The following is a 26643-nucleotide window of genomic DNA, read 5'->3' as shown; positions in this document are numbered from 1 at the left end:
TCATAGATGCTATGCTGAAGATTTGACTGACAGCTGGGAGAAAGGCGTATTATACATTTCCTAGCAAAACTGGTAGCATAATGTATAGCTAGCATGTTGTGCTCTTTCAAAATGGCCAAAAAAGCCCTAGACATGACAGATGCTCTTCCCTTTTTAATTGTTTTAAATGTATTTATTAAAAAAAGACATCCCAGATTTTAACCATGTATTGGACGATTACTGAAGAGATGCAACAGAACAAAGCTTCAGAGAGCCAGATGATTGTGTTAATGTACTTTGGACAGCCCATAATGATTGCTCATACTCTGCCCAGTGATGCATTTTTACACCCGTTTACCTGCACTATTGAACCAGAGTCCCCAACTGCTCAATATACCAAAAACATGTAAAACCTTTCAAAATAATAATTCTTTTATATAAATTTCCAGCAACTGATGTGTTTTTTGTATGTCATTATCCCATATCCAGTAAACTCTGAAAAGTCATTGTTTTTTAAATTTACATTGGTTAAAAACACCTGCGAAGAAAATGTGCAAAGAAAATGTACTAATTGCATAAATATTCAAACTTTTTAGTCAAGCACCTCTTCCTTCCACCCTCCCCCAATACTGATTTTTTTACAGTAACATACTTTTTTTTATTTATGGTAAATGTTAACAAGTCTCGTAATCCTGATAGGAAACTTTGAAGATCTGCAATCTACAATGTGTGTGTATACACAAAAATAATCAAAATTTCTATGGTTATACTGTGTCAATGAATTTGACCATCTGGGAAGGAGAGTTACAAAAAAAAAAAAAATCCATGGCCTATGCCAAAATGTAACTATATTTGTGTGTAATAGTTTGGATATACATATAGAACATTTATTAATGACAAAATTCTTATTCTTTATCCCGCTCACTCACCTGATTTTGATTGAGGACGTTTAGCTATTACAGTGCTAGGGCAAATTTACAGTCTGACTTAGAACAAGAATATAACTTTACTTATCTTTTAATAAATATTTTTGAAGTTCATGGTATTATATGTTTTTGATAGATTATCTGTGTCTTGCAGTAACCATAAGAATGTTATCTGGATTATTGGGTGTTTCTCCTATTTATTGAACAAGTATTATCAGAGTGCTTTAAAAATCCATGTGGCCACTCCCAGATATGAACTATAAGAGATAAGGAACCCTTCCTGTCCTTCTGTTCTGACCTGTTGTAAAGGTTGGAGGACGGGGTGGCAGTGCCGAGTTGCCATGCTCACTGGTTGCATGGATAATTAGCTCCTGCAAATTTCAAAACTCTTGGCCCACAACTGAGTCCCTACCCTTCACCCAGCACCAAGAAACAGCAGTTAAATGTACTAAGTAGTGCTGATCCAAGAGCTCTGCCTGAAACTCACAAGCTGACCCTTCAGAGGGGAGAAATCAAAGTTATGTAGAAGAGGCCTACTCAGGCGGTAAGTGAGGTGGACGACCACCGCCCTGCTATCCTGCTTGTTTAAAATGATCCGGATTCTGCATCCCACTTGGTGCTGGCCCCGTTCTCTTCACCCCCTTTGGACCGGTGGGGGTCATCCTGGTCCACCATGAGACCCCACTATTAGCTCTATCGATTATCCAAATCTGAATAATTGCTCACCACAAAGATGGCAGCTGAATCTATTAAACACTCCATTGAGAAGGCGGTCCCTCTCGGGGCTCTTGATGCCCTCGGCAGGCAAAGCTGTGCAAACTTATCTGAGGTATACAACGTCCTGTCCAGGGTGCTAACAATCGACACCGAGGCCCCAGGCGGGGAGCATAGAAGACCTACACAGCCAAGCTGCATTCTGGGTAAATGGCGGACCCCCGACTGAGCCCTCTCTACTCAACATACCTGTCTCGTTTGCCTCTGCTTCCACTCCGCAGCGGATCCTCGCCAAGTCATTCCTCTGCATGAAGCAATGTTTTACTCTTGGCCCTGAAGCGGGGCTGGCTGACAGGGTCCTGGCTGTCAACTGGCTACCTGATAAGAGAGATCCCTGAAATCGGGAACTGCATCCTGCCGATAGCGGGGATTGGATGACCTGTGTTTGAGGACTGGGGTGCCTCTCCGTGAGTTCCTGGGAAGCCCATCTAATAGTTAAATGTATTTCTTTAAACTGCTTACATGTTTCTGGGGCTCAGGGGCCTTTCTTCACCATGGCATGTTTTAGTTATTATTACTTCTATGCCGACTGTCTTAAGATTTATGCCATGCTGTTTTTCTGCTCAACGTTGTTTTCAATTATTTTTAAAAATGTGCAGCATTAATGACACTTCTGATTTCTGATGTCAATCTTACTGAAAATAATGTGATTCTACCACCTTGTAAACATGCCTGCACTACAAAAATAAAGAACTAAAAAAAAAAAAAAAAAACTGGAGGGCAATGCCTTCTATTTCATTATGTCACTCCGTACATTATATAGAGTGGTGTTGGCATCAGGGATAACGAGCTGGGATTTATAGCCAGGTTTGCTTTTTCGACACGTCCTCTCCTCATATCCTTCTGCTCTTCCAGCTGGGCAGAAAATGGTTTTCAAACAAGCCCAACTACTTTGGCCAGGATTTCATTCTATGTACCCAACACCCTGGTATATCCTCTATATCTTCTTCCTATCACACCCCAGCCTGAGAACCTTTTCCCGGTGTAGTACTGGATTTTCAGGTACTGTCCTCCCAGACTTTATTCCTACCAAAGATATGGACATTTAGCATCAAACTTTAATTTTATTCTTATATCTGCATTAACCTTAAATTACAGCTTGCCAGTGGAAAGCAAAGTTTCCATTTAGACAGACACGTTTTTCATATTTCTTCAGTTAATCTGAATATTTGTATTTTTATCAGCAGGTGGTAAAGAGATCTGATCATTAAAACATTGGGTTAACTCTCAGATTTGATATTATCACATTATATTCCCTGGCAGTCCATGTATTTATTTGATTTTTAGGCTGATGTTCTAATCTCGGTATATTTCATATATTCACTTGTATCATTTGTTCAAGTCTTGTATGCTTCTCCAATCCATTATTTCATGTACACACAAAACCGAATTCTATAACCTGTTTTGTTTCATAATTACAGCGATGTTCCACTTGAAGCCGTGCAAGTCAATGATCCGCTCGCACAGCGCGACACGTAGCTAAAAAAAATTATTCTTACTCTTTTTATATTCATGCAGGCACGCTCATTCAAGAGAAATGTTCAAGGAAAAGCATTTGCTGCCTTCAATATCACAGTGAGTATGTGAAGTCAAGAATACAGCATGTAATGACACTGTGATATATATATATATATATATATATATATATATATATATATATATATATAATATAACTCAGGCCCCCTCCAGACAGAACAGTCACTGGGTTCATCCCTCCCACCTCTCCCCTTTTATTACACACAGACGTATGGGGTAGGCCTGAAATAAAAGAGGGCCATCCCATTGAATTGTAATAAAGGGGAGAGGTGGGAGGGATGAACCTAGCAGTGACGGTTCTGTCTTGGAGGGGGCCTGAGTTTTATAGCTCGGTAACCCCTCCCACAATTACAGGCTACACCTTCATATTTGTAGTCGGGGACATAAGCTGTAATAGTAATATAATAATTAGAAGTAAGCACAAATCAGTTGTGGTGTGCTGGAACTGACATATGGGGTAGGCCTGAAATAAGAGGGCAAAATTGATGTATACAAATAACCTTTATTACATACATGTTACAAAGCTAAACCTTTAAATGCTAATCTCAATTCCTGTTCTGGTTGTGGTATATAATAACTGTTATATGCTGCTTATTTCCAGCGTTCAAGTCTTTTTTTTTTTTTTTTTTTTAAATATGTTTTTATTTATTTGAGTATTTTGCGTAAATCAAACAGTGAGACTCACAGGTCTCGCCATGTATATAACTTTTTTTTTTTTTTTTTTTGTCAGTCTGTATTTTATTGAGGTATGGTAGTTGGGATACAGAATGGAGAGAGGGAAATGTGCATTTAAAATACAGTATAGGGTTCAATAACATTGGTAGCTAACATTTCCTCAGTAGTCGTACCTCTTTTTTATATGTTAAGGTTTAGCGCCGACATATAAGCAAACAGAAAATAATATTAGCAGAGTCAGGCTGGGTCCAGGCTAGTCCGTAATAGTGAGTATTTCAGTCGTTTAGTTTGTCACTTTAACATTTGTCGCTGTAACGTTTGTCGCTGTAGCGTGTGTCGCTTAAACAGGTGTCGCTTAAACAGTTGTCAAATATCTTTAAACATGAGTACTCTGTTAGCTAGGCCTGACCATTAACATAAAAACAAATCAAGTGGTTGGCACAAACGATAAAACAGAGAAATAGAAAAACAGTAGTTTGTCAGAGTAGGCTGGTAGTTAGGTGTAGGGCACGGTTCATGGTTATATCATATGTTGACTAAATGCCACCATTGGACGACATCATTAAGCCGTGTGGGAAGTATGGTGGAATTCCAGTAAGAGGAGTTCGTGCCTGTCAATCGGGCCGGTCCCCAAAAGTCTTTGGTAGAGCGTTTGATGAACTGGACTATCAGTCCGTGAGGCTGGTTTAGCCTATACCGCTAGTAGGTAGGGCCCCAGCGCGGTCCCGTAGTATGGGGTAGATAGCACCTTCGTCTTGAGAGATCCTCAAGGCTGCGGCATGGCGTGGGTTGATGGTAGTCGCCCCCCGGCCCCAGGTCTCCATGAAGGCCTGCACCTGTGATCCACCGACTCAGTTGCTCTTAGAGACGGGTCGACCCGTGGTCGGGCGCCATGTGAGGCCAGGATGTTCAGCCGCCGCCAGCGGCAGGCAGGCCTCCGGCGGTGTGGTTGGTGCTTCGGAGTGTCACTCCCTGCGGCCTTCAACCTGGGAAGGCCTACTATGATGGCCTCCGGTAAACGACGGAAGCTTTGGGTGGTATGTCGTGGCAGTTTAGTACCGCATCCCTGCCGCTGCGTGTGTAGTTTTGGGCTCTTAGGCAGGTCTCTGGATGTGGCTGGGTGTTTGGGGATCGGGCTTCGTTGCTTGGTCCAAGGCTGGGATGTCGCCTTATTCAGGCTTGATTTACCCCTCTGGTATATTGGGGCTTGTCTTATAGTAGGTTGCTTGTTACTATGTAGTGAGTCGGGCTGGCACTTATGTGGGGGGCTGGCTGTCACGTTGGTTTGGGCCGGGCGGTTAATCAGTACCTCCAGTTTGCGCCAGAGTTCCTGAAAGTATCCCTCCAGCCTGGCCTCGAATCCCGTTTCAGCCTCTTCTTTGCCGAGCGTCCACGTGCCCTGCACTGCTTCTCTAGCGTTTCAATTCTGGAAGTCGCCAGTGTGTAGATCGTGGCTAGTCTCTGGGTCTGTATGTTGGACCGGGATATCCCCCCCCGGTCCGGTGGGGGGGTTGCAGAGCCTCGAGTGATCTCGGCGGCAGGGGAGACCAGGGACGGGAGGTCGGCCGCCTCCCCCGCCCCAGGCCCCCGCTAGGCCGCACCCGGACTTCGGTGGTCGGCATTCCGGTAGTCCGCGTCGGAACCCTCCTTCATCTACGGCAGGTGGAACCATGTTTGGGTCACTTAGTGTGTGGCAGGAGTCCCTGGTAGTCGCTTGGGAGGTTAGATTGGTAGGGAGCTCCTGCAATGTGCGACCGTCCGCCATGTCAGTCCGGCCCCGCCCCCCGCGTTCAAGTCTTTTAATTTTAAGCAGGGACATTGTGGCTTCTGAATGTGTGACCAGAAAAGGCAGAGGGGTCAAGACTGAGTCTAATGAAAACAGTTCTGATGTAGAATATGAACTTTGTATTGGTCAGAGGTTTGCCATGTAACGGTAGTAATGGTTAAGACCGACTAGAGCTGAACGATATGTGTCCAGTAATTTAACAGGACACCATTGATTACTGGTGGGATAATAGCATACTTTAGTAGGAGGGCCTAACTGGTTTGTTTTGGTGTGATCTATGGTAAGTGCGTAATTGTCAGTATCTTTTTGTAGGCTCATAGGTTTCAGGGGCAGGTGGTTAGACGTGATGTTATTGGTAGTGAATTCATTTGGCCGTAAGAAGCCATAGAAGGCTAGATAAGCTGCCGTTTTAATTAACAGATTAGTGTGCGTTTCAAATGGGTTGGTGTTTAGAATGTCTGAAAGTGCATGAAATTTAGGCCTGTCAATTGGAAGTCTGGTAGTGGTAGTTGGTTTGTCTAAGCGTTGTATGTCTTTTAGTATATTCTTAACGGGATAGGTAGACATGAAATTTGTGCTAGGGTAGGCAGTTAGGATGTGATTCTGTATTCCTGTGCGGTAAAGTTATCACTAAACACCATAAAACTCTAAGTTAAAGTGGCAAAAGGAGATAAACACCACAATGGAGTCTAGAGAGTGTGTGCAGTTTATCTGTTAATCTAACGTGAATTTGGTATATAGGATGAATGCTCTATTGTATACCCGTGATGTATTGGTAGAGAGGACCGAGCTGGCCAGATATCTGCTGTGTGTTAAGAGGCGTTCTAGTCCAGGATGAGGTCTTGGTATGAGGGGGTGCTGACCGGACTGATGTTGGCTGTAGGATGGGCTCTCAAGAAAAACTGCAAATTAGATTGAGAAAATGCGTCAGCAGCTGTATTAATGCGTCCTGGGACGTGTATACAAGTGATGTGAAATTGCAGCGTAGCCGCTAACCATGTCTGCCGTCAAATTAGTTGCATAATGGTAAGTGAAGAGGATCTGCCCTTATTAATGATGTTGCAAGCTGCATTATTATCAGAGAAGCATTTTACTGCTTTCCCTTGCTGTAGGTGTCTCCATGCTTTGGAGACCTCCACTATCTGGTAGATTTCAAATCGAGCAGATTTAGTGTGGAATGAGTGTAGATCATGGGTCTCGACTGGCCAGAAATCTCTTAACCAGGAGTCGCCAAAGATAGCTGCAAACCCTGTATGGGCTGCGGCATCGGTCCATGTGACCGGGGAAGAGTCTGAGAAGGGCGGAAGAAACATCGCTTTCCCATTCCATTGTGAAAGAAATCTAAGCCACATGTGTAGGTCTGCCTTAGTGTGTGCGTCTAGGGTTACGGTGCCCGGCCCTGTGGAATTATTCTCATGGCGACGTTTAGCGTGCCTAGTAAGTATTGTAGGTCCGTCCTGGTACACGTACCCTTAGCCAGAAAACCTTCCACCGACTCTGATGAGCCGTACCTTCTCCATGGGTAAACTGGCTTTGTAATGAGATCGTGTCTAGGTGGATTCCCAGGAAAGTCAGATTAGTCGTAGGGCCTACAGTTTTCTCTTGGGCCGACAATGGAGCCCCTATTGCTGAGAATAGAGCCAATGTTTTAGTGGACTGAGGTAATTCTATAGTGAGAAAGTCATCTAGATAATGCAAGACTGAGTGGCATTCAGCAATTAATGAGTTGATGCTAGGTGTAGACAAAGAATGTGAAGCCAATAAATCGTAAATTAGCCTTTTTTTATTGTTGAACTTCCCAGTGGCCATACCTATGGGATTGGTAAGCCAGCTGGAAAAGGGGGGTTTAGAAAAAGGACCTAATATGAACCTGTTGTTCAACTCGTTCGTTAGTATCAACTCTATGAACCCATTAACAAAGAAGTCGACTAGGTGATAAGAAGGATGTGCCTGGATGTAATACACCAGGTTGTCGATGCTAACTTCGGTTAGTCATGGTTTCGGGTACAGACGGTTAGGACACATCGTTTTTGTGTGTGTCCTGAAACAAAATGAGCAGACGTGCAACAATCTGCACGAGCTAAATCCACAACTGCCAGAATTAAAGTTGTTGCAGATTTGAACTTTCTGTAGATATACTATGGGTCTACCCAATTTGTCTTTAAGGCCTCTGTGTTCTGCAGTGTAAGAACCGAAGGATGCACGACTAGTGGTAGGAAAGCTAGGATCAACTGGACACAAGTTGGTGGAGTGTGAGATGGAGGCAAGACGGTGTTTTTTGACCGGCAAAATGGCGACAGAATAATTCTGTGTCAAGCCTACTCCAGTTGGTGTGGGTATTAAATTGGGTGAGGGATGCCGCTGCTTTAGCTGAAAAAGATTTGATTGTTCTAAATGAGAAACCGCCGTACTTGTGTCTGAGGTCCACCAACTTGTGCAAATATAAATCCAGCTCTTCCCTACGGTGAGGAGAAGTGGAGCAGATTACGTCACAGTAAAGCCCAAAGGCAAGGACAAATTCAGGTATGGTAAGTTGTCGGTTGAGTCTGGGTCTCTGGCTTTTAAAACGACTGAAAGATCACCATTGCAGTATGCTTTGTTCTCAACCACATCATGAGAGTCTATAAGCAATGAGAGAAAGTTTATGTCCTTGCCTTCCAGGATACCTTTGCGAATGGTCAGGGGCACAAAGTGGGTGGGTATGATGATGTGAGTAGAAGTGGGTTGCGGAGGTGTCGTTACCGTGAGAGGGAGCTGGAGTGGGGATCTCTAAAGGTGGGATGGCTGTCAACAGTTGAGGGAATTCCAGTTTCTCAAGCCCAACACTGATAGTGTTAAATGAGGCAAGAAGGGATAACATTAAACCCTTGATTTCCATATAGTTGTCGGGTGGAGGGACTGCACCCGGCTGGGGAGTACAGGTATTGGTGATAAATAGACTATAGAGCCTTGCTAGTGCCAAGTGGCGAGAGAGGGTCTAACTATGAGAAGGGCCGAGTTGGCTGGGCACCACAAATGTGTGGTAGGGATGTTGGCCTCTCGGTGGCAGTAACAAGACCAAATATACGTGGGTGTGACATGGTAAGGCCATAATAATCGACAGTGGTTAATATGAGGCTCTAACGATGCGTTGGGCCGAGGAACGTATACCTCAGACGAGGATGTTGGCCTCACGGGAGTAGATGATTTATAACCAGACTAGGGACCAAATGCAAGTAACAAACAGCCAGTTGACCAAACCCTAACCTATAGCAGGATGGGAGTAGGATGTAAGATTGGGCCTTATGAGATGAAAAGTAGTGATGTCCCGAACAGTTCGCTGGCGAACATAGCTTGTTCGTGGCAAACGCGGCGGGCGAACATATGCGATGTTCGGTCCGCCCCCTATTCGTCATCATTGAGTAAACTTTGACCCTGTACCTCAGTCAGCAGACACATTCCAGCCAATCAGCAGCAGACCCTCCCTCCCAAACCCTCCCACCTCCATGACGAATAGGGGGCAGACCGAACATCGCATATGTTCGCCCGCTGTGTTCGCAGCGAACAAGCTATGTTCGCCGGTCAACAGTTCCCGGCGAACTGTTCGGGACATCACTAATAGAAAGATTCTGTTCAGACAAGGATGAATGCTTGCGAATCTAAAAAGGAAATGTGTAAGGTTAGGTTATATTTGGGCCTAATTCTATCCCCTTATTGTGAGTAAAACTCACCTGTGTAATGATGACCATGATTCGGCGGGAGTTGATATGGAATGGCTACTATTCAACCCACATTGAAAGTCAGGTTTATTGTCAAAATTGACAGACTTTCAAGTGGTTTCCCCAAATTCAACTGAAAATGCAACATATAATGACTTCTCCAGTCTCAATATTTTTTAACCCCTGCATCGAATCCCTCACAACAGCACAAATATGCAAAACATGTGTTGTTTCAAGCACACCTGATGCAACTCTCCAAGGGCTTCATTAGTTGCACCAGGTGTGCTTGAGCTGGAACAACTGAAATACCTGAACTGGCTAGGGGTTTGTTGGGTTTCATGTTTAAGTGCATGTTAGAAATATGGCTAAATCAAAAGAATGGTCCACAAAGTTAAGAGATCATCACTCTTCACACATAAAGATCAGGATACAAAAAGATAGCTAAGGCACTGAATGTAACGGATCGCCTGGCACCCCGACCGGGTACCTCCGTTAAAGGATGCTCCTAGCGTTTCCTGAGGACTCCAAGCACTCTGGCAGACACCACAATCACCGAATCTGAGAAGCATATGAATCCTCTCAAGCCTCTGAATGCTGTAGACAGTTGAATAGGAACCATACGAATAGGTTTGCACTCCTAGCAGTCAAACTGGAACAGCATGCAATAAATCCTTCCCCCAATAATGAGACGACACTTCACTTTGAGGGTAAAACAGGAACTCTGGACTGGCTCATCCAGCCTGGCTTTTATTTCCATCTCACACATACAGGCCACACCCAGGGGGAGGCATAAAATAACCAATAGTAACATGGGTGCAACCCACACATCCCCTCCCCTTAGTGTGACACATAATCCCATTATGCATACAGTTTAAAATATACTTTTTACACAACTTTCATAACTTTAAAAACATACACCACATTCACACAAAATTACATATCCACAATCAATCCATTCAGGGGAACAACATATTAAAAAAATGGCATGGATCAGACCAGGGGTTCAAAAGTTACTAAAAGTATCTTTTGTCCCTTACTAGCCGCATGGCAAACCGGTTTAGCCAGGTTTTACATAGGCCTCTATCCTGGAGACAAAGAGGGAAGTAATCCAATTATCCAGGGCTAGAAGCAGACATTAACCACATGGTTACAGAAAGACCTAAAACACTTTAAAATACAGAAAGTTACTTTTTATCCATAACACACAGACATTTCACATATCCCCAGATAGCTGGGATCTGAGCGCACAAAACTACCGAATAGCGCGCAGATCCTATTCACACAGTACAATTGCCATGGAGCTAAAGTCTTTCCCATAGTCTTTCATTATATGAATAGGCTCCATGGTATAGCTATCTGGGTTAACACATTCACATAAAGTCTGGTCCATAGTCCAAAGGCAAGAGGCGGGCAAGCAGCCCCCTCCAAGGCCACGTGGCGAGGTCGGTTTCGCCACACTGAATGTTCCTAGAGATACCGTTGGAAGCATAGTTCACAAGTTAAAAGTTGAAGGAACATTGGTGACGCTACCTGGACGGAGCAGAAAAAGGAAGCTATTAATGGCTGCAACCAGATTTCTGAGAAGACAGGTTGTTAAAAACCCTCGAGTGACTGCAAAAGACCTGCAGCAAGACTTGGTGGCAACAGGCATTGAGGTTTCAGTGAGCACAGTTGTGTACTAAACAATTGATTTTGTGTGATATGTTCATTGCAAACAGCTGAAAGTCATTTACATTTTGACAATAAACCTGATTTTCAATGGGGGTTGAATAATTTTGATTACAATATATTTCTGTGTTCGCACTCCAAGTACTTTGTTTACAATTAGAAGTCAGACTTGGCTTTTATTCAGATTTATAGAAAAATAAATAAAAAAGTTGATGTTTCAGTTTACATTGTAAACTTTCATCAGGTCTAGATCTGGTGCCTGTGCTAGCTATTCCATCCTGTAGTCACATCTACATTGTTGACTTTGATACTGGTATTTTGCGGGTACTATTTAATGAAGCTGCCAGTTGAGGAACTGTGTGTCATACACTTTAATGTATTTGTTCTCTTGCTCAGTTGTGCACTGGGGCATTCCACTCCTCTTTCTACTCTGATTAGAGCCAGTTTGAACTGTTCTGTGAAGCGAGTAGTACACAGCATTGTATGAGATTTTCGGCTTCTTAGCAATTTCTCGCATGGAATAGCCCTTATTTCTAAAAACAAGAACAGACTGACGGATTTCAGAAGGTTTTCCGTTTCCAGCCATCTTGAGCCTGTAAACTAACTTAAAAGTACTAATGCTTCAGTGGCTCGTCTTGTCTATCAAAAACTTTTTATTGCTTCACAATAGTTTTATGCTGTACTAACATAATTGCAAAAGGGTTTTCTGGTGGTCAACTAGTCTTTTTAAATGTTAAACTTTGATTAGCAGACAGAGCATGCAATTGGAACAGAGGACATATGGTTGCTGTTAATGGGCCACCTGTACACCTATGTAGATATCCTATTAGAAATCCGCTATTTCCAGCTAATCTAGTCATTTACAACATTAACAATATCTACACTGTATTTCTGATTAATTGTGTTACTTTAATGGGCAAAAAATTATTTTATTTTGAAAACAAGCAAGTGACCCTCAAACTTTTCAATACTAGTGTGTCTGTGTTTTATATATGTAGAGATGTACTGGATACCGCACTCGCCAAATAACCCAGGTGCTCTGAAACCAGGGCTGGCCAGATTTCACTTTCAAGATATGCAGAATAAATAACGGTTCAGGCCCTCCGGGATAACAGAAATAGCAACTTCATTGGGGCAAAAGCAGCAACGTTTCGACCCTACCGGGACTACTTCTTCTGTTATTCCGGAGTGCCTGAACCGGTATCTATTCTGTGTTTATATATGAACTTGTGCACGATATTTCAATTATCTGGTGGGTTTGTTAAAAAGACAAATCAACACCAAATAGACGTCATCTTGAATGACGTAGATTTGGTGCATAGACCGTATCCCTGCAGTTGGACAATGTAAAACATTTCTGTTATAAAGATACTACAATGCTTCCATTTGGCCATACATGTGTTTATAGTGGCTAGAGGTGCTTTCTCTCTGAAGACTTAAAAAAAAAAAGAGAAAAAAATCTTCAACATGTACTTACTTTTAACCTTACAGCGTCCCTTTAATTCTAGAAACCCAATTCCTAATATTTTCTTTTTCCACTAGGTCGCCTTGGACAGTTATCTGAAAAAACTTAGAAAAGCCGATTTTGATATTTTTCATCCAAGCTTACAAAGGAAGAATACGTTACTTCCATTATATTTCTATGTTCGATCTTGGAAAAAAACTTATTAAAATATTTGTAATTTGTATTTGGCATTTTCCTTTTTTTAATCATCATGTAAATATGTTTTTTTTTTTCTATACTTCTTTGTTCGATCTTGGACTAAATCTAACAAATGATCTTTAAATGGTGACGGTCATCCCACTCCCTGTTTATAGGGATTATGTTCTAGCTTGTGAGTCAAACCTTTGTCATCAAATAGCTTTGGATAACATCAGGTAACCGTTTTATTCATTGTTAGATGACAGAGTCTGCAATTGCAAAGAAACCCTGGATGTGTAATACAGAGAACTGCTCAGCACTGTATTGACAAATATAAGTATTCACCAATATGCAGTATTTAAAGGGACACTATAGTCACCTGAACAACTTTAGCTTAATGAAGCAGTTTTGGTGTATAGAACATGCCCCTGCAGCCTCACGGCTCAATCCTCTGCCATTTAGGAGTTAAATCCCTTTGTTTATGAACCCTAGTCACACCTCCCTGCATGTGACTTGCACAGCCTTCCATAAACACTTCCTGTAAAGTGAGCCCTATTTAGGCTTTCCTTATTGCAAGTTCTATTTAATTAAGATTTTCTTATCCCCTGCTATGTTAATAGCTTGCTAGACCCTGCAAGAACCTCCTGTATGTGATTAAAGTTCAATTTAGAGATTGAGATACAATTATTTAAGGTAAATTACATCTGTTTGAAAGTGAAACCAGTTTTTTGTTTTTTTTCCCCATGCAGGCTCTGTCAATCATAGTAAGGGGAGGTGTGGCTAGGGCTGCATAAACAGAAACAAAGTGATTTAACTCCTAAATGACAGTGAATTGAGCAGTGAAATTGCAGGGGAATGATATATTCACTAAAACTGCTTTATTTAGCTAAAGTAATTTAGGTAACTATAGTGTTCCCATGAGCTCTTTTATGTGCAGAAATAATCCATTATTAGAATTGATAACAAGGGCATTAAAAGTGTAAGTTCTTTGGCCAAAACGTCTTCGTTTAACCTAAAGTAAATGTCAAAATGGAGGGTAAAAAAACTTGTATAGAAATTACTTTCATGTTCAAAATAGAAAACAAATAGCAAACTAGAAACAGGTTAGTTTATTAGCACAACATAGTGGTATAGGAAAGAGTGCTATTTTATCCTATGTACAGGTAAATATATATCCATAGGTGCGCGCAGTGTATTGCAAAAGGGTGTGCACCCTAAAGCACTAAAGTGTGTGTGTGTGTATATATATATATATATATATATATATATATATATATATATGTGTGTGTGTGTATATATATATATATATATTATACACACACTGCTGTGAGGGTGCTGTTTGTGTGTATTTGTTTGGAGGGACTGTGGGGGTGGGAGGAACCGTTTAGGAAATAGCCCCCCTCCCTACTTACCTTTTGTAGTGAGGGGGAACCATGCTGCTGCCATCCCTGGTGGTCCAGTTGTGAGTGAACTCTAGCCTGTGGGGATTAGAGCTCCCCGGGACCTCTCCTGCCTCCCTCCCTCCCTGCCTGTGGGTCGGAGAGGGAGATCTTTGATCTCCCTCACCGGCCCATGGAGACACATAGCGCAGGCCGCGGTGATTAGGGTGTGCCCAGGCACACCCCGTGCGCATGCCTATGTATATATCCCAGTTGACATAACTAGTCCACCAAATTTAAAGTGCAAAACATTAAAGTGCTTAGTGCCAAATAACCATAGGTATTATAACTCTATACACTAAAGTACACATATACAATTACAATACTGCCTGCCAACAGTTCCTATGCACAAAGCAAAAAAACTAGGATAAATAGAGGGCACACATATGTCAGTAATCTGTGCCACAGAGTTCCTGAAGTATACTTAAAGTGTCAATGATCTCAATCCTGAGTGTATGGTGGTAGATCCAAAACAGAAAAAATAAAAAAAAATGCAAAATATAAAAAAGATTAAAAAAATATGTATTTAAAAAAAGTTCTGTAGTAAAGTCTAGGTTAGATCTCACACAAAAGTATACAAGGAGGCCTCCTGATGGACAATCATAATGTATCGATTTTCCTGAACGTAGGAAAAGGATGGATTCATCCGCTGTAGATCTCCTTCACTTTGTCTATAGGAGTTCCTCATGTAGCAGCAGGATGGAGGTAGCAAATGGACTTTAAGATAGCTCTTAAAGGGACACTCCATGCACCCAGACCACTTCTGCCCATTGGAGTGATCTGGGTGCCAACTCCCACTACTCCTAACCCTGCAACTGTAATTATTGCAGTTTTTTATAAACTGCAATACTACCTTGCAGGGTTAACTCCTCCTCTAGTGGCTGTCTACTAGACAGCCACTAGAGGGCACTTCCTGACTTCTAGCAAAGATTTTCTTTGCTAGAGCGTCGCTGGACGTCCTCACGCTGTGTGAGGACCCCCAGTGTCGCTCAAATCCCCATAGGAAAGCATTGAAAATATTTTTCAATGCTTTCCTAGGGGGAGCGCTAATGCGCATGCGCATTAGATCTCCTCGGCCGGTGGGCGGAATCAGTCTCGCCCACCGGCCGACGGAGACAGTAGGAGGAGCGGCGCGGGGAGGAGACAGCGACGAGGGACATCGTCGCTGCCTCAGGTAAGTGACTGAAGGGGTTTTCACCCCTTCAGTAACCGGGGATTGGTGGGTGGGAGGGAGAGGGAACCTGCAGTGCCAGGAAAACTGATTGTTTTCCTGGCACTGGAGTTTCCCTTTAATATGGAGGTAATTAAATATTTCTCTAGAAGGTAAATTTCTTAAGAACTTCAAAGCTTTTCAGTTGCTGTTCAACATAGAGATCTTTTATCCTATAGTTTTTATGCCAGTTTCCCAAATTAATCTCTAGCATACACTGTTCTAAAGATCTTAAACTACGGTTCTCATAAAGTTTATTATTAATATTCAACTTTTTCTTTATATTTGTCCATTATTTTAATGTTTGAGAAAGAAACTAAATAGAATGTTCTGTAATCTCACTTAATTCCTTATTCTTGCTTGCCTCTCTCCAAAGGAGAAGATCAAGATTATCTAGTCCAATTCTAGCTGATTCTATTTTATACCAAGCTTGGTTTTTTAGAATCACTTAATTGTAATTTGCTAGCATGGACCAGCATATTGGCCTGATAAACTTGAGCAATTAAAGGATAACCCAAACCCCCCTGTTGGGCCCTCCTTGATAGAGTATATGTATTAAGTCTTGGTCTTTTCCCTTTCCAAATATAAGATGTGATACTACTTTGAACCATATTAAGCCAGTGGGAAGAGATCGAAAGAGGGAGCATGCCAAATAGATAAACCCACGTAGGGATTATATAGGCTTCAATGGTGTTAATCCTTCCCCACCAAGAAATGTAATGAACTCCCCATTCTTTTAATAAAGCATTGGTCTCTTTCAACAATTTCAAAAAGTTAATTTTCATAGTCCGCCTTTTATCTGCGGAAATAACCCTAACTATGTGAACTCTTTTCCCGTCCATTTAAAATCATAGTCTTTCTTTAAGGAAATTAATTTATCTTTTTGAATATTAATGGCCATAGCTATTGTTTTATTCATATTCAGGCTGTAGTTAGAGACTCTGTTATCATTTTCACATTCTTTCATTAAGTGTGGAAGAGAAACATGTGGGTCAAATAACAGGGGAGGGTTTTTTAAAACTTTCTACTAACCAGGAAATAATGATCATCTCCTTCCTATTCTCACTCAAGGTTAATAATGGATTAAGGGAACGCTATCTTCCCTCTGACTGCAAGGTGAAGATTTCCACGTCGACGGCATGCATTGCGTACTCAAAACAGAAATATTGTATGCACAGAACTGACCTTGCCAGCTCAGGACAGAGTCCCCCCAGCACACAATAACAACTATCTCACTATGTGCATTGTTTCAAGCAAGCTAAAACACTGCAAATATATACTCCTAACACCATAACCACTTCAAGTCATTGAAGTGCTCATGGTGGTTAAAGTAACCTTTTAAGGTAGACATAACAGGATTTGGAGACAGACTGAATGGGAGGAGAAGAGATGAGAACTAAAAAAAAAATATACTCTCACCTACATTGTTCCGTTCTGCTGGTGTGATACAGCCCTATCCTACCTAGGGACACAGGTCCCTTCAGCTTTATATCAAGTATGGACCATGAACTTCCCACCAAATTGATATGCACAGAATGTCCCTCCACCATATCACCTGGCTGGGAAGAGTGAGTTTGCTCAAGATGAAAGTACTTCCCAGATTTTGATATCTTCTTCAAACTCTTCCAATGCGCATACCTAATTCCTTTTTCGCAAGCATCAAAACATTATTTTTGTAGGGGAGAGGACACAGAATCCGACTACGGTACTCCCTGCTTACTAGACCCAAAATTGAAGGAGGTATCAAAATCTTAGATCTATCCCTATACCACCTTGGTTCTTCATTGAGAATGCACTGTCCCTGCTACCTTCCTATTCTTTACCCTGGATCATGCCCTTCAATGTAACGGACATGACTAGGGCACACCGCACACACAACTATTCCCATTACATTAAGGATATATGGGGACTATGGGCATAGAGTCTTGCCACATACCATCTCCTCTGACCCAGATTTCAGATAACCCAGTTTCCTCCAGCAATAAATCCCCCTTTCCTTGCCACTTTGGGTCTTACAAACCCTACTCAAGCTTATACAATTCTGGTCTCTAGCAGATTACCTCCACTGGAGATCCTGCTGGAGTCGCCATTGTATCAGCCCAACTCCACACATGTGAAGTTACTAGAAATACGGGACCAATTGAATAGCTCTGGTTGCACTACCAACCCCTGGAACATGGTTTATCACAATTCTATAGCTTTCTTCTAGCAATCTCAGGGCGCTCTCATCCGACTACTATAAGAAGTTATGGAAATGTGACCTACTATGACTCCCAATGGGAACAATTACTCCTCCTGACCCACAAGTCCTCTATCGGCACCTGCTACCAGCTGGGGTATAAACTATCACCCACGGGTAACAGACACCCGAGAAACTGTGTGTGTTATGTATGTATTCCTCTGTGGATCCATGGTGTTGGCACTGTGAGAGAGAATTGGGCAATCTCATCCACATCTGTTGAAGATGTCCAGAGATCAAGTCATTTTGGAATACTATCCATACAGTTATTTCACAACTAGTGGACACCCTACTCCCATTCGATAAAAAAGCTTATCTGCTCCACCTTAATCCCCTTCCTATGTAATCATATCAAAGATCTGTCCTACCACATCTGATCAACGCTGCCTCATTCCTACTTTCTGGAAAAGACAGGCGGTACCTACCATACGGAACAGGATTCTTAAAGTGAAAGAATTCCACTCATGCGAAGGACTCAACTACCAATGCTAGATTGGGATGTGTTTCCATTACTTTCAGTGGCACTCTGATCAGTCAGTGGCCTCTGGGGGAAGAGTTTGAACTGAACCATTGAACACCCTCACCTCCCTTGCCCTGCAGTATGATTTACCACTGATGGTGTGTTCTTACCTGGTGTAGGCCTACTTTGGGCAAACACTTAGACAAACCCCCACACTCTCCCTTCTCACTCCGACACTATGCCTGGTCTAGATCTATATCTTCTAACTTTACTACCAACCCACCCTTTCTTCTGTCCTCTATACAGTACTATCATTCCTGGTAGAGATTGTACTATGCTATGCAGTTCCACCTCCGCTCCCCCCCTTTTTTTTGTTGTTGTTATTTTGACCATGTGGTTGACTGGCTCCTGCCAAGTTACCTGATGCCTTTTACTATATTGAGGTTATACAGTTAGGTCCAGAAACATTTGGACTCTGACACAATTTTCAGAATTTCGGCTCTCTTACACCAGTAACATGGATTTGAAAAGAAACAACCAAGATGCAATTGAAGAGCAAACTTTCAGCTATAAATCAAGGGTTTGAACAAAAATATTGTATGAAATGTTTAGGAATTGCAACCATTTTCACACACAGTCCCCTTATTTCAGGGGCACAAATGATATTGGACAAATTTACACAATCATAAATAAAATGTTAATTTTTAATACTTTGTCAAGAATCCTTTACAGGCAGTGACTGCTTGAAGGCTGGAACACATGGACATCAACAAACGCTGGGTTTCCTCCTTTGTGACGCTTTGCCAAGCCTTAAAGGGACACTATAGTCACCAAAACATCTTTAGCTTAATGAAGCAGTTGTGGTGTTCAGATAATGCCTCTGAAGTTTCACTGCTCAATTCTCTGCCATTTAGGAGTTATATCCCTTTTGTTTCCGTTTATGCAGCCCTAGCCACACCTCCCTTGGCTGTTACTGACAGCCTGCATGGAAGAAAAATGGTTTCACTTCCAATCACATGTAACTTATTTTTTTTAGCTCTTGCTCTCTAAATTGAGCTGTAATCACACACAGGGGGTTCCTGCATAGTTTAGCAAGCTATTAACAGAGCAGAGGATAAGAATGTTTAAATTTAACTGAATTTGCAATAAAGGATGTATAAACTTTAGATGACTGTTTACAGGAAGTATTTAGGAAGGCTGTCTAAGTCACCTGCAGGGAGGTGTGACTAGGATGCATAAAGAACGTGATTTAAGTTCTAAATGGCAGAGAATTAAGCACTGAGACTGCAGGGGCACGATCTATACACCAAAACTGCTTTATTGAGCTAAAGTTGTTTTGGTGACTATAGTGTCTTTTTAAGTTCAGCTGTCTTCAGTTGTTGTTAGTTTGTGGGTGTAAGACCAAGTAAAATGCATCCTCAATCGGGTTGAAATCAGGCGATCGATTGACTCAGCCATTGCAGAATATTCCACTTTGTTTAAAAAAGAAACTCTTGGGTTGCTTTCGCTTTCTGTTTTGGGTCATTGTACATTTGTAAAGTGAAGCGCCACCCAATCAACTTGAGCCATTCTAAGCCTTCTTCGCACTCTTTTTCTTCCCATCACTCTGGTACAGGTTGATCTTGGCTTCATCTGTCCAAAGAATGCTGTTCCAAAACTGGGCTGGCTTTTTTGACAAAGTTTAATCTGGTCTTTCTATTCTTGAAGCTTATAAATGGTTTGCACCTTGTGATGAACCCTCTGTATTTGCTAACCCTAAGTCTTCTCTTTATAGTAGACATGGATATGCCTACATCCTGGAGAGTGTTCTTCACTTGTTTGGATGTTGTGAAGGGGTTTGTATATCCTCCACTCCCAATAGATAGGTAAAGATGCAAATGGGAAGGTATCCAATTGATCAGGAAGAAATGTATTAAATAAAATTAAGAATGACAATAAAACTAATAAAGATTCAATTGAATCAAAACAACATAACAAAAGTCCTTCAAACCTGTTGTTATATTGTTTTGATTCAATTTAATCTTTGTTATTAGTTTTATTGTCATTCTTTATTTTATTTAATACATTTCTTCCTGATTGGATACCTTCCCATTTGCCTCTTTACCTATCTATTGGGAGTGGAGGATATCAGGAGGATACAAAGAAAGGGGAGCGGATCCCCTCTTAAAGATCCCGAGGCGTATACTACTAGAGCCAGATGCCCTTTTGGCTCTATATTTGTGAGTTCACAATTCAAAAGTGTTTTTTTACTCTATTACTCGTTCTTATTACATATTTATATTACATTCTTATTACATATGTCTGCACTATGATTTGGTTGTTTATCATTTACAGGCTATAATACGGTGTCATCCATATATATCGTTTATACATTTGTACAGGTATTTCAGTGCTCCACTTATATTTTCTATCTTTTTCTATGTTGGAATTGTTCACTCATTTTGGGCGCATGTGCTACTTAACTAAGAGCCTGACCGCATTCCACGAACTTCGAATTTCCTTCTATGAAATGCTGTGGCACCAAGGAGAAAGTGATGGGAGAAGATGGGAGATGATGGTAGAAGGGTCACTTGAATCACAATAACCTGCAAACATTCAAGCTAAATGCTTCACTAAGCAAACAGAATAGCAGTCACATTCACCATATACCATATATACTTGAGTATAAGCCGAGTTTTTCAGCAAATTATTTGTGCTGAAAAACCCCAACTCGGCTTATACTCGAGTCACTGTCTGTATTATGGCAATTTACATTGCCATAATACAGACTGGGGGCTGTGGGGGCTGCAGAGCGCTTACTTACCTCTCCTGCAGCTCCTGTCAGCTCCCTTCTCCTCCGCGGCGGTCCGTTCAGCACCTCGGTAAGCTCCCAGTGTAAGTCTCGCGAGAGCCGCGGGGTCATAGTGCGGCTCTCGCGAGACTTACAGTGTGAGCTGACAGGGGAGCTGCACGGACCGGCGCGGAGGAGGAGAGAGCTGACAGGAGCTGCAGGAGAGGTAAGTGCTCTCTGCCAGCCCCCCTACCCCCCCACTGAACTGCCAATGCCACTGGACCATCAGGGAAGGAGAACCCCCCCTCCCTGCCATGTATCAAGCAGGGAGGGGGGGGGGACGAAAAAAAAAAAAATAATAAAAAATAATAATAATTAAATAAAAAAATAATAATAATACAAAATAATAATAAAAATTATTAAAATAATTAAAAAAATAATAAAATTGCCCACCCCCCACCAAGGCTCAGCTACACACACACACACACACACACACACACACACACACTGCATTCATACACACACTGCACTCATACACACACTGCACTCATACACACACACTGCACTCATACACACACACTGCACTCATACACACACACTGCATTCATACACACACTGCACTCATACACACACACTGCACTCATACACACACACTGCATTCATACACACACTGCACTCATACACACACACTGCATTCATACACACACTGCACTCATACACACGCTGCATTCATACACACACTGCATTCATACATACACACTGCACTCATACACACACACTGCACTCATACACACACACTGCATTCATACACACACTGCACTCATAAACACTGCACTCATATACACACACACTGCATTCATACATACACACACATCACTCATACACACACTGCATTCATACATACACACACATCACTCATACACACACTGCACTCATACACACACGCTGCACTCATACACACGCTGCACTCATACACACACACTGCATTCATACACACACTACATTCATTATATACACACACTGTAAGTAAATATTCAATTAATATACATTTTTTAGGATCTAATTTTATTTTGAAATTTACCAGTAGCTACTGCATTTCCCACCCTAGTCTTATACTCGAGTCAATAAGTTTTCCCAGTTTTTGGGGGTAAAATTAGGGGCCTCGGCTTATATTCGGGTCGGCTTATACTCGAGTATATATGGTACACATTTTATTTTTCAATCTACAAGGCCAAACCTCTCTACAAAAAATCTTAATTATTATTCCATAATTGTATGAGATTCCATTCACACAAAGACACAATACTCGCACCCAAGGTTATACAATTACTGGTTTTTATTTAACTGTGCATATGTGCTTGTATCAGTATTCAGCATTTTATAATTATAATAAAACGGAATGTATTCTGCATATATTATTAAATTGTCATTCCGCTATAACCTACACAGTATTTGTACGATGCTCTGACTGCATAATTGTAACCACTAGATCACTGATCAATTTCCGCTTTAACAATAGAAAATATTTCTGAATCTCTGACTTGAAGTAGAATCTATCAATCTTCTCTTTTGCAATTCAGATACATCCTGTCACATAGTAATGTTTTCCAAGTTTGGTTGTATTCCGTATTAGAGATATTTGCTACCCACGTGTGTCCTTCAAATTGCTATGAAAATACTAGCATTACGTCAGTTGTGCAACTTCAACTGTTTGAGAATTCAGTGGTAATGAATAAATTGTTTTACTTACCTTTGAGCCCTCACTGAGCCGGACTCAACACCGCTGCCCAATCAGAAAGCATTGAGAGGCAAGTCCGCATGCATGGCAAATAACCACGCTTTGCCAATTAAATGCTCTCTGGGTGCAGAATTTGATTTAGAAAAGTTTGACACTGGACCCACAGGAAAGTTCCTCCAGTGGCTGTCAGGAGGATAGCTATGAAAAGGATGTTCATTTCTGAGTTGCAAACATTGCCATTCCTACAAAACTTTAATATGAAACCAGCCTCGCCACTGTCCACTGGAGGAGCCTGGTCGCCCGCCTCCTGCCGCTAGACTATGGCCCCTGTTCTTTTTCCCTGCAGAAAGGCTGGTTTGTGCCTTTCTGCGGACTGTTAAAGCCATGCTACCCCAGATAGCTATGCCATGGAGCCCAGCCGTATACTGAAAGACTGTATGAAAGACTTTGGCTCCATGGCGATTGAACTGTATGTATGTGATCTGAGCGCCATCCGGTAATAATGTGCGCTCAGATCTAAGCTATCTGGGGATAGGTAGAATGTGTATGTTCTATGTGATAAATGTAACAGTATGTAATTTTATGTCTTTTATTGTCCTTTGTCTGCCATGTGGCTAATGGAGTTTTGCCTCTGTCCTTGGAGATAATTGGATTACTTCCCAATTATCTCCAGGACAGAGAGGAGGGATTGTGATGCATTGTGGGATTGTAAGCTTGTGATTGGTCAATGTCCAATATGTTTCTCAGTTTCCCATCTGGTCCCCTAGGGGAGTGTCCACCAGGTGGGAGACCTGCATAAAAGCCGGGCAGTTAGCCCCAGTAAACCAGACTCTTCTTGACCCTCAAAACGAAGTGTTGTCTCGTTCTTGGGGGGTGGAATTGGATTGTATGCTGATTGCCAGGAGTGTAAGCTGATGGTATGCTTTTCCTGTTCAGCTGTTTCCAGTATTCGTGTGTTTCCTGTTTGGGAGTTGGTGAATTCATGTGTTTGCAGTTCGGGCGATTGGTGCTTACAGTAGCTGTCGGTGCATCTGGAAAGGGGAATATCGCCTAAACGGTTTTTAACCTCTGGTGAGCAAATCGGTTCGTTACATGTTACATGCAGGATTAAAACAGCAGGGGCACTGCACCTAGACCACTTCATTGAATGTGAAGTGTTATGGGTGAATATAGCCTCTATCCCTTTAACCAGTTTTTTTTTTTTTTAATAAAGTGGGAATTCAGACAGAATTCAAAAGGGGTTTTCAAATGTTAGCTTTTGTGTAGGCTGTAGCAGCACCTGGGATACATTGATAAGAAGTCAAACTATTCCAATATAAAATGGTTGAATGCTGTTTGAGCACCAGGGCACTCCTAGGCACCATATCCACTGCAGTGCACCGTAGAGATTATGGTGTTTGGAGTGTTCCTTTAACCGAAATATACAGTTTTACAGCTTCCAAATTTCTAGTGACTGGAAGTGATCATTGAAAAAAAAAACTGGTTAAAGGGATAAAAGCTATATTCACCCAGAACACTTCACCTCCAATGAGCCCCTGCTGTTTTAACCCTGCATGTCACATATTAAAGTTTTGTAGGAATGGAAATGTTTGCAACACAGAAACGAACACCCCTTTCTTGGCTATCCTCCAGACAGCCACTAGAGGAGCTTTCCTGTGGGTCCAGTATCAGACTCTTTTCTAAATCAAATGCTGTGACCTCTAGAGCATTTAATTGGCAAAGCGTGGTTATTTGCCATGCATGCGCACTTGCCTCTCAATGCTTTCTGATTAGCCAACGGTGTTGAGTCCGGCTCAGTGAGGGCTGAAAGGTAAGTAAAACAATTTATTCATTACCACCGAATTCTCAAACAGTTAAAGTTGCAAAACTGACGTAATGCTAGTATTTTCATAGCAATTTGAAGGACACATGTGGGTTGCAAATATCTCTAATACGGAATACAACCAAACTTGGAAAACATTACTATGTGACAGGATGTATCTGAATTGCAAAAGAGAAGATTGATAGATTCTACTTCAAGTCAGAGAATCAGAAATATATTCTATTGTTAAAGCGGAAACTGATAAGTGATCTAGTGGTTACAATTATGCAGTCAGAGCATCGTACAAATACTGTGTGGGTTATAGCGGAATGACAATTTAATAATATATGCAGAATACATTCCGTTTTATTATAATTATAAAATGCTGAATACTGATACAAGCACATATGCACAGTTAAATAAAAAACAGTGATTGTATAACCTTGGGTGTGAGTATTGTGTCTTTGTGTGAATGGAATCTCATACAATCATGGAGTAAGTTACGTTTTTTGTAGAGAGGTTTGACCTTGAAGATTGTAAAAATAAAATGTGTATATGGTGAATGTGACTGCTATTCTGTTTGCTTAGTGAAGCATTTAGCTTGAATGTTTTCAGGTTATTGTGATTCAAGTGACCCTTCTATCATCATCTCCCATCTTCTCCCATCACTTTCTCCTTGGTGCCACAGCATTTCATAGAATGAAATTAGAAGTTCGTGGAATGCGGTCAGGCTCTTAGTTAAGTAGCACATGCGCCCAAAATGAGTGGACAATTCCAACATAGTTCTGCAAAGTCTATCTAATGTCAATGTAAAATAATATAAATATAGACAAAGAGTAAAATACATCTTTATATATATATAAACATGACATGAATGGAGCACTCCTCAGGGGGTTTTCAAATGTGTATTGAGAAAACAATCAACATGTTGACCCTCCTGGGTCTTTATTAAGATCAGAAGGCTTGGCAAAGCATCACAAAGGAGGAAACCCAAATTTGGTGATGTCCATGTGTTCCAGACTTCAAGCAGTCACTGTCTGTAAAGGATTCTCGACAAAGTATTAACAATTAACATTTTATTTATGATTGTGTTAATTTGTCCAATATCATTTGTGCCCCTGAAATAAGGGGACTGTGTATGAAAATAGTTGCAATTCCTAGACATTTCATACAATATTTTTGTTCAAACCCTTGATTTATAGTTGAAAGCCTGCTCTTCAATTGCATCTTGGTTGTTTCTTTTCAAATCCATGTTACTGTTGTGACAGAGCCAACATTCTGAAAATGTAAAATTGTGTCAGAGTCCAAATGTTTCTGGACCTAACTGTATAACCTCAATATAGGAAAAGGCATCCAGGTAACTTGGCAGGAGCCAGTCAACCACATGGTCAAAATAACAACAACAAAAAAAGTGGGGGGTGGGAGAGAAGAAAGGGGTGGGTTGGTAGTAAAGTTAGAAGATAAAGAGCTAGACCAGGCATAGTGTCAGAGTGAGAAGGGAGAGTGTGGGGGTTTATCTAAGTGTTTGCCCAAAGTAGGCCTACACCAGGCAAGAACACACCATCGGTGGGAAATCATACTGCAGGGCTAGGGAGGTGAGGGTGTTCAATGGTTCAGCTCATCCTCTTCCCCCAGAGTCCACTGACTGATCAGAGTGCCACTGAAAGTAATGGAAACACATCCCAATCTAGCATTGGTAGTTGTCCGAGTATGAGTCCTTCACATGAGTGGAATTCTTTCACTCTAAGAATCCTGTTCCATATGGTAGGTACCGCCTGTCTTTTCCAGAATGCAGGAATGAGGCAGCATTGATCAGATGTGGTAGGACAGATCTTTGATATGATTACATAGGAAGGGGATTAAGGTGGAGCAGATAAGCTTTTTTATCGAATGGGAGTAGGGTATCCACTAGTTGTGAAATAACTGTATGGATAGTATTCCAAAATGACTTGATCTCTGGACATCTTCAACAGATGTGGATGAGATTGCCCAATTCTCTCTCACAGTGCCAACACCATGGATCCACAGAGGAATACACACATAACACACATAGTTTCTTGGGTGTCTGTTACCAGTGGGTGATAGTTTATACCCCAGCTGGTAGCAGGTGCTGATAGAGGACTTGTGGGTCAGGAGGAGTAATTGTTCCCATTGGGAGTCATCAAAGGTCATTTCCATAACTTCTTATAGTAATGGGGTGAGAGCCCCCTGAGATTGCTAGAAGAAAGCTATAGAATTGTGATAAACCATGTTCTAGGGGTTGGTACCTCAGTTAAGAAAAAGGATAAATGAGTTATTTATT

At 41.6% G+C, this 26643-nt stretch overlaps 1 protein-coding gene across 1 annotated transcript in view; it reads left to right on the top strand.

Annotated features, from left to right (window-relative positions):
• NDUFAF6 (NADH:ubiquinone oxidoreductase complex assembly factor 6) overlaps positions 1–12713 on the top strand; it is a 41736-nt gene extending 29023 nt beyond the window's left edge. Inside the window, exons 8-9 of the mRNA XM_063450316.1 lie at positions 3198–3254; positions 12585–12713. Of these exons, the coding sequence (XP_063306386.1) occupies positions 3198–3254; positions 12585–12713 (186 nt within the window). The remainder of the gene's footprint in view (positions 1–3197; positions 3255–12584) is intronic.
• Positions 12714–26643: the final 13930 nt, after the last annotated feature.

The sequence above is a fragment of the Pelobates fuscus genome, chromosome 4 (assembly GCF_036172605.1).
Source record: "Pelobates fuscus isolate aPelFus1 chromosome 4, aPelFus1.pri, whole genome shotgun sequence".
Classification (NCBI taxonomy): domain Eukaryota; kingdom Metazoa; phylum Chordata; class Amphibia; order Anura; family Pelobatidae; genus Pelobates; species Pelobates fuscus.
Note: the sequence above shows the minus strand (reverse complement) of the source record. Positions and strands in the feature narration are given on the sequence as shown.